The sequence below is a fragment of the Peromyscus leucopus genome, chromosome 11 (assembly GCF_004664715.2).
Source record: "Peromyscus leucopus breed LL Stock chromosome 11, UCI_PerLeu_2.1, whole genome shotgun sequence".
Classification (NCBI taxonomy): domain Eukaryota; kingdom Metazoa; phylum Chordata; class Mammalia; order Rodentia; family Cricetidae; genus Peromyscus; species Peromyscus leucopus.
In genome coordinates, this window is record NC_051072.1 from 7,530,582 (window position 1) to 7,547,500 (window position 16,919).

The 16,919-nt window shown below is 40.1% G+C and overlaps 1 protein-coding gene across 2 annotated transcripts in view; it reads right to left on the reverse strand.

Moving 5' to 3' along the window:
- Positions 1 to 1,443: 1,443 nt before the first annotated feature.
- Marchf11 (membrane associated ring-CH-type finger 11) overlaps positions 1,444 to 16,919 on the reverse strand; it is a 106,315-nt gene continuing 90,839 nt past the window's right edge. For both annotated transcript variants that reach the window (XM_028868172.2, XM_028868171.2), the window contains one exon: positions 1,444 to 1,929. In XM_028868172.2, the coding sequence (XP_028724005.1) occupies positions 1,849 to 1,929 (81 nt within the window). In that variant the 3' untranslated portion in view covers positions 1,444 to 1,848. The remainder of the gene's footprint in view (positions 1,930 to 16,919) is intronic.

Consider the following 16,919-nt stretch of genomic DNA (forward strand, 5'->3'; position numbering starts at 1 on the left):
CTCAAAGGGCAAGCTTGCTGTATGTTGGAGCAGTCTAAAATATGCTGAAGATAGATTCATGCAGTATTATCAATACAATGCTCTATGCTGGGATGCCAACAGTAACCAAAATTGTTCCCCATTAAGTGCTGTGTTGTTAAACAATCCAGGAGCCTCTCTCAGAACTATGGCACTAAAACAAACAAACAAACTGGAATAGAATTCCTGATACCCTCACTTCCTAAATCTGTCCCTAAGTAATGGTAGGATTCTCTCCCCTGCGTGGCTTTGTGATTCATTTTTCATATTTCTATAAATTGTAACCTTTTCATTGTTTGTGACACAGAATTATAACTGGAAAAATATTATTTCCAAAATAAAGAGTATTTTCTATGGAGTAATTATAGTCATACTTATAAAGACAAAACAATAATGTTAATAACTCCAACATTATTTTTAGAAAGTAGAATAGAGAACATTTTGTTTCATAAGCTTTTAGATCTGACTATGAACTTCAAATTATCAGCAGGTTTAACTCACGTTCCTAAGCATGACTGCCTACCTCCTTGTACATTTAGTTATTGCCTTGTATATGTGTCAATCATTTCATTACAAGGATGAATTATAGATAATTACCAAGTACCACTAGTTAAAACCCTGTTTCAAGGAAGTCAAAGGCTTAAATTTTTTTCTTCTTTTCAAAAAGGGAAAAAATTTCTAGTCTATCCAGAGGAACAGAAAAATCTTCACTGTTGGTAGGAGGAAATATTCCTCAGAACTCCATTAAGCCAAGGAGTGGGGTTGGTGTTTAGGTGGTTAAGCAGGTGTATAAGTTTTTTATAAGAAGAAAATCTGAGAATGATAATTTAAGACACTAATTATTTACCAAATTAATTATGATAGTCTATTAGGCTATGCTGATGTGAAGGGACTGTTTTTGCGAGGCTCTCTGATTACGGCACCTAAAGTATTTCGGTGAGCTGAGCTTTCAAGTGCTGCATGTGCTGGGGATGACTTTATCTGTTTAATATAACTAGAAAGTTACCATCTTAATCGGTGCCCTCCTGCCTGCTTTGACATTCCCTGTGCTGATTCAGAAGACCAAAAACAAGCCATAATCCCTAGAATTCACAATCCTGGAGACAGATGTTTGTTGCTACAAGTCTGGCAACCCAGACAAGGTGTGGGGTGATGCTCCAAGGAGCTACATGGAGTAGCTGGAGTCTGTGCCTGAGACTAGCACTCGGGAACCTGCCTGCAGCATTCTGAACTGACCCATTTGTACTGTGCCTGAATTATTATACATGTGGCAAAAAGTTTGATGCACATGTATTTAAGATAAGCAAGAAAAAATACCTAGGTCTTAATGATTATTTTCATTATTCTTTTAACCACGTACAGTTAAATGATGTGTATGACAATTTTAAAAAGATGTGACAAGTCACAAAGCAAACAAGGAGCCTCTTTTTTTTTCAGAAAAATGTATTTGCAATTCAAATGTTCATATAAAAAGCACAGATTTTAAAAAGTTCATGGATGTACGGTTAGAAGTGCTATGGATTTGCCATTCATTGCAATTACATTCCAAAATGTGCAGGGTTCCACTCTCTGGTGCTGTGCATATCTGTCACACTGACGTCACTCTCATTACAACCTCCCCGGAGCCATTATCTTCTGACACATCTTCATGGGCCCTCATCCGATTGAATAGATGTAATAGCACATAGCCACACTGAAACCGTGGTGAGGTTAGCTGCGTTGGGTGGACCAAGTTCCTGTTCCTCAGAGCTGACAATGGTAACCACAAAGTCCTACTCGTCGAAGACTCTCCTCGGCTGCTTTCTTCAATGTCTGTGGCTTTGTCGTAATTTAATACATCCCAGTGCAAATTAACAGCTCGCCATCGCTTAAATACTCTGTAAACTGCAGCTCCTTCATGGACAATGAGGCCTAAAATTCAAGGAAAGAAAATGACTATTGGTAATTCAAAGTTGGAAGCATTATCTTGTGTATAGGTAAGGAATTTAAAAAAAAATAGATTCATCTCTGTCACTCCTCATTATCAGAGAACACAGAATTCTGAGGAATAGGGTAACTCCAGGCAAACTACTCCATGCTAGGTAGAGGTGCTCATTCTTTAGAGATAGCTCATTAACATGTGGGGAATTTAGCTGTCGTTAATGTAAATCCCTTCCAACATCCTGGCCCTGAGTACACATAGACAACCCAAGAGGTAGATACTAAGGTCAGTACCATTTCCCCACTCTTAAAGCGGTAGATGGCATAACCATGGATGTCTTGAAAGCATAATAAAGTAGGAAGAAATGGAAGTTTCTTACAGGCATGATTGAAGTGAAAAATACTGTATATTTTTTCTTAGTACATATATGTGATCAATTTTTTAAAATGTGAAGATACTATTAAATGTGCCGTAGTAGGGAGTGAAGGGATAAATGAGATTAGTGGAAGGCTTACAAATGTTTTTTTTGAATTATATTTCAAATAGAGAAATCGGGACTCAGATATTCAACTATCAGTCTGAATAGTTTTTACACCTGAGTAATTCAAATTTCCCAGATAACAGATAATTTATTAGTAATCTAACACTGATTGAAACCTTTAGGGGAGCAAAGAGGTCACTACCCTAACCTTGAAGAGAAGTCATAATTTGACCATAGAAGGAAAAAGGAGTCTTCACTGAGGGAAAAATGGCGAGGCTGTGGTGACAGGAAAAGGCACAAATCAGCCCAGCGACTTGAAGGTTGAAAGAGTGAGTGACTGAAAGGGTACTAACTTAGCAGAGGCTCCGTGAGGGAGGGCTGGGGGGATGCTTGAGGATACTGCCCTTCCTTCCCTCCCTCCCTTCTTTCTTCCCTTCCACTCTTCACTCTTTTCTTCCTTCCTCTCTCCCTCCCTTCCATACATCCATCAGCGAAAACAATGCCAAGCAGGTGATGAACATGTCTAGTCCTTGAAAAAAGAAATCAGAATTTTGTCTATTCACGCTGCCCCCTCGGCGCAGGAAAAGTTTCTTGTATATGTGACTTAACAGCATGCAGAGACATTTACAGGCCCATTAAAAATGTGTGTGACCTGGTAAGTAACATGTCTTTGAGGCCAAGTTTTCTAAGTCACAAAATAGCGGGGGAAATATGCTCTGTCCATTGTGAGACTCACCAAAAAAAAAAAAAAAAAATCATTGCTGAAGCTCTTTTTCCTAAAGGAATGACGGGAGTTGACTCAGCCAACCAGTTGTTTACAGGAAACAGCCAGAATTACAAGTCAAGATGACTAGGTTTTAATTGCTACATCTATTATTAGCTTCCGGAATTCATCAGTCAGTGAATTCGCCTTTCTGACTTTTTCTTTCTTCCTTAAAATTCAACTGAAACACCCTTTTTTTTTTTTTTTTTTTTTTTTTGCTTTGAGCAGGAGAGTTTGAAGATAAATTGTAATTCCTCTATACTAAAGAATTGGGATTTCCTCTGAGATAGTGACTATACAAATATAAGACATTACTATTAATTACAAAATCAATAATGAACCTATGTGATGTGAGAGCTCGTTCACACTAATCAAAAAACAATTACAGTCCAAGGTAGGCTCATTTGGAGTGAATGTACTATCGATGAGGTTTGCAAGATGGCTTTAGCACAGAAAACCACTCATTTTTTTTGGCATTTTTATTCTTTTTCCATTAACTTTCTTGGAAAGGCCAGAAGTCTGGATCATTTACTAGAGAACAAACTCACTTTCTAGGAATATATTCTAAGATCACTTCTTCAAATATAAAAATTACCCCAATGTGAGGAAACAGGTCCTCCCGTCCCCTGGAGTACATTCTGAATGGTGTCCAGAGAGAATTCCTTGAAAGTTCTCAGAAGACACAGTTCTCTTGTCCTTCTTGGAGCAGTTTGGATGGAGCCCATACCACTAGTTGGCCTACTTTTGATGCCTTTGTTTTTTGGCAGATATTGATGAAAAAAAAAAAAAAAAAAAAAAACAGTGTTGTTGCTTCAGAAGATCCACAACTTCCATGGTGGTGATAAACTTTGCTAAAATTCCATTAATGACTGGAGTGGTCGCTTAGTGGGTAAACTGCTTATGGCAGGAAGCAGACTATCTGAGTTCAATCCCCAAAGCCCACTTAAAGGTGGACGGGGATCCAATGTCACGGAGTTGTCCTTTAGCCTCACAAGTGCTCTGTAGTGTATGCGTGCGTCCTCATGAGCCACCCTCAATGATGATAAGAAAGAAAATGTAAAACGCCATGAAGTACGTTCACTCGCTTGGCACTGTTTCCTAACTGGTACCCAAGCTGCATTTCCAATGCTTAGAGAAACTTAGATGTGAGTGTAGAAGCCATTACTGAAAAGGCATCTTTCGTTGGCTATGGTTCACAAACGTCTTGAAGAAATAACTGTTAGTCATAGTTATTTCTCCATATGCTAAGAGATTTCTGTTATTGAACTGCACTATACATGAAGGCTAAAAACACATAAAAATGTATTTGGATGGGAACAGAAGGGGTAGGACTGGGAGGAGAGGAAGGAGGAAAAATAGATAAATTTATTTTTTAAAAAGCAAGGTGAAGAGAGACAATACACACACCATAACAAAACAGTCACCATAAACTGATGTCAGATGAGACCTCTGTAAGCCACAATGTGCTAATCATAAATGGGTGTTTTGCGATTTTCATACACAAATAAATGATATAAAGAAATCCTCTTGTGGTACTCCTAACAGTGGGAACAGTGGCTGTCTCTGACTCTTTTACAGGCTTTTGGGGACCTACTCTTCATACTGGGTCACTTTGCCCAGTCTTAATACATGGGGAGGTGCTTAGTCTTACTGCAACTTGATATGCCATGTTTTGTTGATGCTCATAGGAGACCTGCCCTGTCTTGAACAGAAATGGAGGAGGAGTGGATTGGGGGTTGGAACAGAGGGGGGGTGGGGGAGAAGGATTGGGAGGAGAGGAGGGAGGGGAAACTGCAGCCAAGATAATAAATAAATAAATTTATTCAAAAATGTTTTAAATAAAAAAATAAAAATAAATAAATGGAACCTCATGAAACTGAAAAGATTCTGTAAGGCAAAGGAAACCATCAATTAGACAGAGTGGCAGCTTTCAGAATGGGAAAAGATTTCTGCCAACTACACATCAAATAGAGGACTAATATCCAAGATATATAAAGAGCTCAAGAAACTAAATTGTCAAAAAAAATTCAATTTCAAAATGAGGTACAGATCTGAACAGAGGGAACTCGAATGTGCTTTTGACTGGTTTGCCTGATCTTGGGACTCTTCCTCCTATCTGCTTGCCTTGCCCAGCCTCAGTGAGAGGGGCTTTTGCCTTGTCTGGTTGTAGTTTGGCTGCTGTCTCTTGGAGGCCTGCTCTTTTCTGAAGGGGGATGGAGGAGGAGTGGATCTGTGGGAGAGGAAAGGCTGGCGGGAGCTGGAAAGGCTGGCGGGAGCTGGAAAGACAGATGGGGAGGGGAAACTGTGGTCAGGATATAGTGTTGTAGGAGAAAAAGAATCTATTTTCAATAAAAAGAAAAGAAAACACACTTTTATCTATAAAAGTTGTGTTGATTTTTCTATTGCATAATATGAATGGTATAGACCTTTGCTTGTCTCAGAATTGGCTAGAGCCAATCTGAGAGTGGTGTGCTCATTCTAATAACCAAAAACAAGCACAGATTCATCATTACCCCTGTGTGTCGGAGAAACCTGGTAAGTACAATAAATTCCACTATGACACAGAAAAAAAGGCCTTGGTATAGATACTGGCTAAATTCTAGGCACTGATGTTCAAAAGCCAGCATGCCCTTAATGTAGATAACTGTATACATTAAGAAGTGAACATTGCACTATTGGAGATCCTAAGACTTGATGGAATTTCCCTGGGTCAACAACATAAATTTCATGTCTGTTCCATGACACTGTCTCTGTGGTCTGTGACTTCTACATTCATTAGGTGGATGGGAGGAGCTTGTTCAGACTGGATCTCCAAGGATGGTCACACCAGACTGTGAAGTCCATCTTGATACAGAAGTCAGCTTTCACTTGCTGAACTGAGTGAAACAGATCCTTTCCCAGAAAGTATTGACTTATGTTCTATTTGTCCTTGTCTGCCCATCGCTGTTTCAATAAATGACCATTGCCTGCTTTGTCTACTTGGCAAACATGGACTGAAAACCTAAAAGAGAAATGCCCCCTCATGTTGATGTACTAGGACCACTTTCTTTCCTGTTTCCTGAGTAGACAAGATCTGTCAGGTCCTCCTCCCTCCTGATCATCTCCCACTCCCATGGGACAGATCTGTACTGTGTTGCTTGCCTCTTGTCCAGCAGTACCTTCTATAAACACTGTTCCTAGTCTGCTGTGTTCCCACTTCCTTTTTCCTTTAAGAAGATGTTGTTTCTACCCTGTTCCCTGACATAGGATAAAAGCTTAATCAATCCTTGCTGGATTCTAGGGAAAGAAGAAGACAACTTGCTGAATTCCAGGGAAAGGCATCAGTGGGCTCTATGGAATGCATGAATCTAGCACTGACTGTACCTAGTTGTGTTAGCACTATTTAAGCAGGATTAAAAAAAAAATCTCAATTATAGCTCTTTGAAACATTCAAGTAATATTTTTAAACCCTGGTAGATGAATTCAAACATATGATTCAAAACTAGATTTGAAAAACGCATAAGGGGTCATTCATCATATTTTATGACAGTAACTTTGCCTTCAGGGGAAAGCGGGATGAATAGAGGGATCATTAGTGGCAAAAGAGTTACAGGGAATTTGTTTTCAGCCCAGGAAACTGGATCCTCCTCCTCCACTCTCTTGACAGCCTGGCCACCAAATACTTGGCTGAATCAAACAATTACGAGCCCAGGTGCTTACAAAATGACTGAGCCAGGACTAAAGCCTAATGAAGAGTGTGGATTCCTCTCTGTTGTTACCAGAAAAAAAAGACAGAGAATGAAAAGTAAGCCATCTCTTCATCTCAAATTTGCTGTCTGTCAATTCATCAATCAGTTATATTTTTTGTTTTGATTACTGTCTTGACCATTCAGTTACTAACTTTCGAGCACAAACCTGTCACTGGTATAGTCATAGAGCATTTCTCCAAAGCTATAATAAAATGCTGCAGGTTATAAATCCATGGTATAGCAAATAAGAGGAGATCATAGTAATCTGCAGCAGAAGAATACTTTTGTCTTCTGACAATTTTAGCCAATAATCATTGGAAAGAATCTGGGCTAAGACTTTTTTTCAGTGAAATAAAGAGATAGGCCTAGAATTTTTGTAGATAATAAAGGTAACCATGATGTATAATTAGGAGTACAGATTAATCACTTGAAAGAAACATCAGTGCTATTCATCAGTTCAAGTGATAATGAAATATCTGGTAACAAGGGGGAAATAACCTATATCATGGGGGCAAAAACTGAAGACAGCCTGGTGGATGCCATAGTCACTGAACTTCAGAGTTACAGAGCACTGGTGTGGTGCAATCCAGCTTTTTAATTTGTTGGGGAGGGGATAAAGATTCTGAGATCTAGAAATGTGATATGACATTCAGGGGCCTGAGGGCTAAATCTGAGTCCAGACACCTGGTCCCCAATGCTTGTACTGTAGAACTTCAGACCTCAGGAGCCAAAGCCAGGCATTCCTGACCACTGAATGAATGGTCAATGACAAGGGGTTATTGTACTGACCAAGAAGTTGATGATATAAAAATCCATTGGTAGCCGGGCAGTGGTGGCACACGCCTTTAATCCCAGCACTCGGGAGGCAGAGGCAGGCAGATCTCTGTGAGTTGGAGGCCAGCCTGGGCTACCAAGTGAGTTCCAGGAAAGGCGCAAAGCTACACAGAGAAACCCTGTCTTGAAAAACCAAAAAAAAAAAAAAAAAAAAAAAAATCCATTGGTAATACCCAAAGCTGAGATGAGGCCTTTTCCTAGTGAAAAGCCAACAAACACACCAAGTTCCATTTCTTCTCCAACTAATAAATTCCAACTGAAAACTCACAAAACAGGATTAATAAACCTTCAAAACCTAGATGATACATGTGTTGCTTAGTCAGCTTTGAGGGGTGAGAATATGTTAAAACACCTAAACTGAAAGATATAATTGAGTAGTTAAAAGTTTATCTTTATGAATCATAATAGGTTTCTTCACTTCTATTGGCTTTTTTTTAGTATTTCCCTTAGGACATAAAGGAGATGGGAAAATTTTGCAAATGTGTGGGGCCAGCTAAACATTATTATAATGTCTAATTCTTTTATTTCATGACACAAGCAAGATATTTTATTTGATTACATAATGGAATTTTTAATTAGAAATCAAAATTCTCAAACTTTGGTTTTGTTAATATTCTTTCTGTAACCTAGATAAATAAGAAACTTCAGGATGAGGTAGGAGTGAGTGTGTGTGTGTGTGTGTGTGTGTGTGTGTGTGTGCATATTTGTGAAAGATGGATGTGTATGTGGGTGGCATGGCACATGTACAGAGATTAGAGGACGATTTTGTAGAGTTTGCTCTTTTCTTCCACCTTTTGTGAGTTCCAGATATGAAGCAGTCCAGCGGGCTGACACTACAGACACCTTTACCCACTGAGCCTTCTTTCCAGGCCAGATGGGATTCTTCATATAGGTAACTTTTAGTAAGAAATGCAATGGAAACAAAGAGATGGCTTAAAGTATAGGTTATCATGTTGTATGCTCTCTTTACTAACACTTCTATACTTTTTATTTGGTTAATTATAAATAAGCAAGTGAATATATATATATTCACTTGCTTATTTATAATCTCCTTGGGATTTTAAGAAAAAATAAAATCAGCTCCCCCAATCTTAAAACTTACTCCTTACACCATATCTTCGTATTTTACATAGCTTCCATTGTTACATAGACATTAAGTTTTATAAATTATTCCAGTTTATCATTGAAGGAGAGTATTTTAGTCAGATAGTTTAATTAACTGCTACATAAATATTCTCAGTCTTTCTACAGAATCTCTGGAGTAATAAATAAGAATTCCAGTCTTAGATCTCATTTCCAATCTGTGTGGCCATGATCATGGGTTCGCTGCTGTCTCTACTCAGATTTCTCACCCCTAAGATGAGAATAACAGTGTCCCACCTCACGGTTTTCTGTGAAGGTCACACATGAACACTAGCATGAAGACCTTAGACTGGTACATGGGTCCTAGTAACTCGAATTCAGAAATCAGCTAGGATACATTTGTAAAAATTCTTGTCCATTTATTTGGAAGTCGTTGTGGAAACACACAAAGTTTCCACTGCTATGCCACGCCCCTTTGATGACTCAAAGCAAGTGTCTCTCTCCCTTCAGCCTCCAGGATCCCAGCCATAATCTGAAAGAATGGTCATGTTCCCTTGAGTGAGAAATGTATCTCAAAATAGTACAAAGCCAGGAAATGCCCAAAGGTCTAGGTATCCCATAGAAAGGACAGTCTCTGCGTTTAGGGGGCTTAGAGAGCTGACGTTTCCTGGTCTTCTTGCAAGAGTTTGGCCTCCCTGTCAAGTGATATAATTTCTTCTTTCTCTTTCCAAGCTGATTTGTCTTTCATGACTTTGTCATCTCACAATGCCATAGAACATACCTGGGTCTCTCTAAGATTGGAGCTGCTGTTGCCATGTCTCACTTGTTTTCCAGGCACATAAAACCTATTCTAGAAAGCACTCCAGTTACAGAATGCCTCTCTTAGACTCACATACAGTGCATAATTACAAGAGATGCGTACTTATACCCATCCCCAAATGTCTACAATCGCCACAGGTCTGTTTCCTATGACTGCAGGACCTGTGGAAGTGCAGATGCTATAGACTAATATGCAAAATTCCATCCTGGGCATTGCCTTCTGGAAGCAATATCATCTCCAAGCTCTGACCCCACTTCCAAGTTCTATATCCTACCCACTTTCTTCACCTTGTTGCCCACCTTCCGACTCTGGAGGCATTTTCAGTTTTGTTTTGTTTGACAATTTCACTGCTTGCTTGCAATGTTTTTTCTTCCCTAGAAGCCAAAAAATAGCTCAGCCCATCCTGAGGCTATTCTCTCACCTCATTATGTCAGCTGTACAGCTGTTCTGTGTCCTAAAATCTCTGTATCACAAAATCCCGTCTAATCCCAGATACAGCACTTCACCTCTCTGAACCTGATCCTATTTCCTGGGATAAAATGTACTGTCTAGCTGTATCTTGCAAGGTTAGTAAACTATGGCTTTGGAAGACTGCTGAATCATACTTAGTGGTTCTTCATATCTCTGGGACAAGGCTCATCCCTGGATGCACTCAGCAGCCAGCCACAATGTTTATTATTCTCCTGAGACTCTTCTTCCCATTGTGTGCCTTCTCTGAGAAGATGCCCACTCCACCCATCTTACAGAGAAATAGAGGCTAACTTGGCGGCATTCTCTCAGGGGAGTGGGTCAGTTGTTCCTGCGCATGGCCACCTTGCCCACTGGGAGCTGGGCTCAGCTCTCTGCATGTCTAGAGATTTCAGGCTGTTCCATTCTGTCTCTGGATCTTCACTCTCTCTTCTGACTTGAAACAAAAAAAAAAAAATCTCTCCTCCTCAGTTGTCTCTGTCTAACTCTGCCATTAAAATGCATGATCCAGTAAGCACCATCTTTCTGAGGTGCACACCCCCTCTAGATGCTACCATTTTTAACCGTGTCCTCTGTCGGGCACGACTTGCGACCTTCCGTTTCCAGTCCTCTTGTGCCCATCTTCCTGCTGCTGTGGTGTTTCTCTTCTCCGTGCCCCACCCCCATACTGCCAAGTCTGCTTTGTTCTCCTTACCGGGAATGATTTCTGAGTGGGCCACCGCCTGGTCCTCTTCTCCCCTTCACCTGACCTTTCCTACTCTGGCCATGCTCCTCTGCCCATTCTCTCTCGCTGTGTTCCTCAAACTTCAGCTGATCTTGCCCAAATCATGTCCCTTGTAGACACTTGTCTCAGAGATCACATATAAATCTCTAGCTCCATCCTCTATCCTCTGCTGCCGGCTCCTAATTCCAGCTGCTTGATGGCCACATTTCTTAGGATTCCCCAGAAATTCTAACAAAAATAAATTTTCAAGAGGAATCCACGATCTTTCTCTCCTCCAACCCCTTCTGATGTCCCAGCCTTCAGGAACTAACATCAGCCTCTGTGAGTCCCAGCTGAGGGGCTCTCCCTATATCCCCAGCCTCAATTCCTTCCAACTGTTACCACATTGATCACTGTCACCTGATTCATCCCTTTTCTTTTCATTATGGTAGTTCTCTACTAGGGCTAAGAAATCCGGAATCACTTGCTTGGGTAATTGCACTGTCTTAGTCACCCTCTCCTACATGACTGTCTGTCCTCTACACCTATTATTATCAACAAATTTTCTTCACTATCAGGATGTTCAACCATGTGCAGAAAAGTATTTCTTAAGGTCTTTTGAACTGTGGTCCAGAGGCCAGCCTGGTCTCCATGTCAAGTTCCAGCCCAGCCAATGCTACAGAGTGAAACCAATCTTTAAAAAAGAAAAGAAAGAAGGAAGGAAGAGCTATGAACTACTACATGTATGTTGATTAGTCCTACTATGAACTACTACATGTATGTTGATCAGTCCCACTATGAACTACTACATGTATGTTGATCAGTCCCACTATGAACTACTACATGTATGTTGATCAGTCCCAGTAGTTGTCCCTTCCCTGGGACCTTTCCAAGTTTCTGCTCTTCTTCAAAATTTAGCTCAAGACTTTCTCCTCCACGCAGGCTTTGCTGACCCTAAATTGATTATCCTTCCTCTCACCAGTTCTCAGAAACCTCTCTCCTGGCATTTTCCAGGTTGTACTTAATCTTCTTTCTGTGAATGTCTCCCTATGGCAAATAGACAAAGCAGTAGACATGCTACATCCCTGTTTAGAAAATGCAAAGGGGCCAGATAGTGGGCCTTTATCATTGATTATTTATTATTATTTATTTTATCTTCATTGGTGTTTTTGCCTGCCTGTATGTCTGTATGGAACTGGATTTACAGACAGTTGTGAGCTGCCATGTGGGTGCTGGGAATTGAACCTAGGTCCTCTGGAAAAACAGCTAGTACGCTTAACCACAGAGCCATCTCTCCAGCCCCCAGATAGTGAATTTTTCATGCTGTGCAAACCCTCTGGTCCCTATTGCAACTTCTCATTGACAGCACACATATACATGGATGTGGCTTTGTCTCAATACAATGTTATGAACATTGAAAGTTTCAGTTTGATATAATTTTTATGTATTATAAGTTAATATTCTTTTGAGGTCTTTAGCCATTTAAAATGCAAAAAAGAGTCCAATTACTCTCAAAGTCAAAAACAAGCAATGTGTTGTGTCTCGCCGTAGGCCCTATGTGCTGACTCACTTTCTGCTTCTTTCTCAAGTCGCACAATGTAAATACATAATGCAAGTGGCATGCGTCTCAACAGGCAACTGACACCCTTCTGGCTAGACAGCGCTCAGTGGAGAGACTCAGCTGAGAGTGTCTCCATTTCCTATGGAGAATGGGAATCAATAATAATAGCACACTTGGTCTGCTGTTTGTTTATTTTTGTTAATATTTCTTCAAAAGAACTAGGTCTTTACAAGGTCATTTAAGACAAAGGCTTCCTTGGGATCTTTATTTTTACCCCTCATGGGAGACCTATGGGGTTAATTAGTAACGAGAGACCATTCCAACACAACTCAGAAAGGCATGTATCAAAGATGAGTTCCTTTCTGCTTTAATTCCTGGGGTTCAAAATGCAACCGTATCACTAATAGCCAACCAAGATAATAATCTTTTTTAAAAAATTGGTAAACATCACTATGATTAAGGCATAGAAAATCCTATAATTTATACCTCCAGAGAAATGGATAATGACCTACTTCTCAAAGCATATGAAGTATAAAGGTCTGTTTTTCTTTATCCATTTCAAACAGCCCAGAGCCACTCTGCCTCTTTCCCCAAATTGTGGTCACATTCTGCAGCATTTGAGGCTGGGGCTGGTGTTCAGGGGAGACTTGGATTGTGCTTAGGGCTGACTGATTGTATCAGACACTTTCTGAATGAAACACTGACATTTCCTAGGGTCTGGAGCATGTTAGCCTATTTTGAAGTCAAGGAATAATGATATGTCCATGTAAATAAATTCTACTACATCTAAGGAGTGATTTCCAGGGAGCTAGCCGAGTGTGCTTCCTGCAGTAGTTATGGTCAAACATGGCAAAGGCTCTGACTGTGCAGTGAACCATACAACCTATCTTCCACTTGAGATGGACTTGAGGTAGAAACCCCAGAGGGGTTCTGGCCAAAAACAGAAGAACGTTCTGTCCTCCATACGAAAGCAGATGAGTAAAGGTCTTCTAAGTAGCCAAATTGTAGTACTGAAGGATGTGGGTCTCTGATCACATTAAACATCAAGAAAAATAAAGGAATTTCCTGGAGGCGAAAATTACAGTGACACAGACATTCAAGAAAGGAAATAGAGCTAATCAACTTTTGTGGTTACTATGCCAAACAGTGTTTAAGCTGGGCTTCCTTTATCACATACCTTTTGATTCACACAGCCTTAAACACATCCATGCTTCCTACAAAACTCAGCAGAACACAAAAGCAGCAATTCCTCCTATAACCCACCTTTAACTAAAACCCAGAGTACCAAACACAGAACTCAGGAAGCCTTCTGTACCCTACTCTTTTGCTGAATGTTAACCATTGACTTCAAAGTTCAGTTCTTGAATAACTCCAGTGACCAAGTTCCAAACTGGGTAGTGATGGTGATAACTGGGTAGAAGGATGGAGTGTGATGAAAGATCACATCTGGATTCTGAATGGTTTTTACAGAAAAAATATCTACATATTTATTACATCTTGTTGATGGAAATTGCTAATGATTTTGATTGTAGAAGGTCTGCCCAGTTCAGGTCACCCTGGCTTGTTTGTGTCTGGGGAGGGGGTGGGAGAATGGCTGGTACCTATGGTGTCTACTTCCCACAAAGAAATAGCCCATGCCAGAATAGGCTAAACTCTGGTGGTCCTTCCTCACTTTAGGCAGGTCTAGGAAAGAGCCTCCTCCATTCACACATCCCAACCCCATGAGTGTAGAACAGCACCCCCTACAGGATGCTAACATTATGGCAAACATGCAGAGGTTCTCTAGGCAATTTTATAATACTCATTTGGGTTCATCTTATGCATTTTATATGTATCCATAGACATCTCCTAGCTTTAACATGTTTGATCTCTAGACAATGACCTGGACTCTGCTTTAAGCACACATATCTTATCCATGATGAACAATCAGTAGCACAGAGGCTTTCTTGCTGTATCCTAAATTATGACCTGTCTCAACTTCTAGTGATTATTTTTAACCCTTCTGTCTTCTCTGTAGATCCATTTTTCACACAAAACACTTTAAAATATTGTCAATTTTTTAATCATTCCAAAAGGCACCAGAAAATAAGAATTTAGTCTTTTCTTACTTTTTGCTTAAGATATATTAGAATTTTATGTTTCCATATCAGGATATCTGTTTTCTTTATTATGTTTTCTTATGCCAATTGCTTCATATTTAGTCAAAGCAATGGAGATGATCCACAGCCCCATTTTAGATGGAAACGTTTTGTCATTGTGTGGGCATCACTGATAAGGGAACGTATTTATGGTAATACTGATTCTTCCTGCCAGAATTATTCATCTTTGTTCACATAATATCAAGAGTTAGAAAATGTACTTTTAAATTTTCCTGTCAACATAATATTAAACCACATGGTTATTTAGTGCTTCCATTCCTTCCTCCTCTCTGTGTGTGTGTGTGTGTGTGTGTGTGTGTGTGTGTGTGTGTGTTATGTATGCATATAATGTATGTGAGCACTTACGTGCCACCACAATTGTGTGAACTCAGAGAATAACTCTCAGGAATCAGTCCTGGCCTTCCTACATTTTTTTAAAGATTATTTTTTTTATGTGTACGAATGTCATTGCTGGCATGCATGTATTTGCAGTACATGCATGTCGGCAGAGGTCAGAGGAGGACCTCAGATTCCTCGGAACTGGAGTTGCAAATGGTGGTGAGCTGTTATGTGTGCACTAGGAAGCAACTAGGTTCTCTGCAAAAGTGGGAAGCACTGAGCCATCTCCCCAGTCCCTAACCACAATGGTTTTGCGGCACAGTATCTCTTGATTTTGCCACTGGGTATGGAAGGCTAGCTAGCTCATGAGCTACATGGTGATTTTCCTGACTCTGTTCCCATTTCCCACAGGAGTGCTGGCTTTACTGGTACTCACTGCCACAGTGCAGCATCTGGCATCTTACTCAGGGTCAGAGCATTCAACTCAGGTCATCAGCCTGTATCTCAAAGCACATTTACTCAGTGAACCATCTTGCTGCCCCTATTTTTAGCTTTTCTACCTGGAAAAAAATCACAAAGTGAAACAAGATCACCTGTACAATGAATGCTAATCTAAATTTAAAAGCCAGATAAAAGTATTATCTTGGCTCTTTAAAATGTAAATATATGTCTAATCCAGTCAACCAAACACTGAATTGTATTTATCATTCTGATACTGAGTAAATGAAATGTGAATACATTGGTGACTGTAACTCTGAGAAGTTTGTGTGCCCAAGAAACTTCAGTCAGATAAATATCCAGCTATGAAAAGTACACTTCAATAGGGCTACCATCACAATTACAGGAATTGTTTGAATTTAAATATAACTGTTTCAATTGAAAATCTAGGAGAATAAAGGTTTATTTGGGATAAAATGTCTCCTGTCTAAGAAGCATATGTTTCATTGTTGACTGTAATTGGTACAGCAAGAAAAAAAATATTTTTGATCTGACTGACATTCTAGCATATCTCAGTTTGCTTTTTAGAATTCCATAAACTTGGAAGCATTCAAAAGCAACACAGTGTAAATAGTCATATTAAACTCATGTCATTATCTTATATGGGATCATCGCATTCAGGGTGTAGACTAAGTCATTACTGCAAAAGAGCCCTGAGAGAGATTTTTGGTTCCTGGTGGGCACATCCGAGTGTGTGCACAAAGGTGCATGTGAGTATGTCAACAGCCCCTCCACTCTGTGATATGGCGCCTTATTCAGAAATTAATGGGGAGAATAAAAACAACAAATCAGTATTAAAGCTGGCAAGCCACGTGAGAGAGGAGGGTTGTTTTCCTCAACTAGTTTCAGGAAGTGGATTCTACACAGACACAGGAAGTGAAGTGTCAAACAGCAGAAGCAGCTGACCCCAGAGTGTCTAAGCATCCTGGGGAATCCGGAGCATGTGAGAGTCAGCTGGTACTACTCTCCATCACCCGTGCTGAACTTCATCTCCGAGAGGAAACATGGAAGGGATGCACAGGGGACTTCCTCTGTGTCTGTGCACAAGCTCAAGCTGTCCACTGGTGTGACCCAGGGTGGCCTTGATTATTTTCTTAGATAAAATTATCACACTGACTTCATTATAGAAGTGATTTGGAGAAAGTGAGCCTAATACTGTTCTGTATAGCTAAAGCCACCCGTGGTATCAGAATGTGGTGACAGGCATGGCTGCCAAGGCACGGGAAAACAAGGTTTCTTTGGTGGGTTGTAGATGGTAAGAGCTATATAGTGGATTATTTGAAGACATCTTCTACATCTGACACACGTGCCTACTGCTCTATTCAGACTCTCTACTCTCAGAATCTTGTCTGAAGATATAGTTAAAACAGATGTCCGATACAACATTATCCCCCCTGGCAAGTGACACTGAATAACTTAAGTCACCATCAGTAGATGAAGGTGAAGTGAATCATGGTATAACCAACAAATAAAGGTCTTGAGATCACATTGCTGAGTGGAAAGGACTGTTTGTTGTACATGTTTCTAGAACATAAGAATGAAATGCTCAGGATCTGTGTGTTTA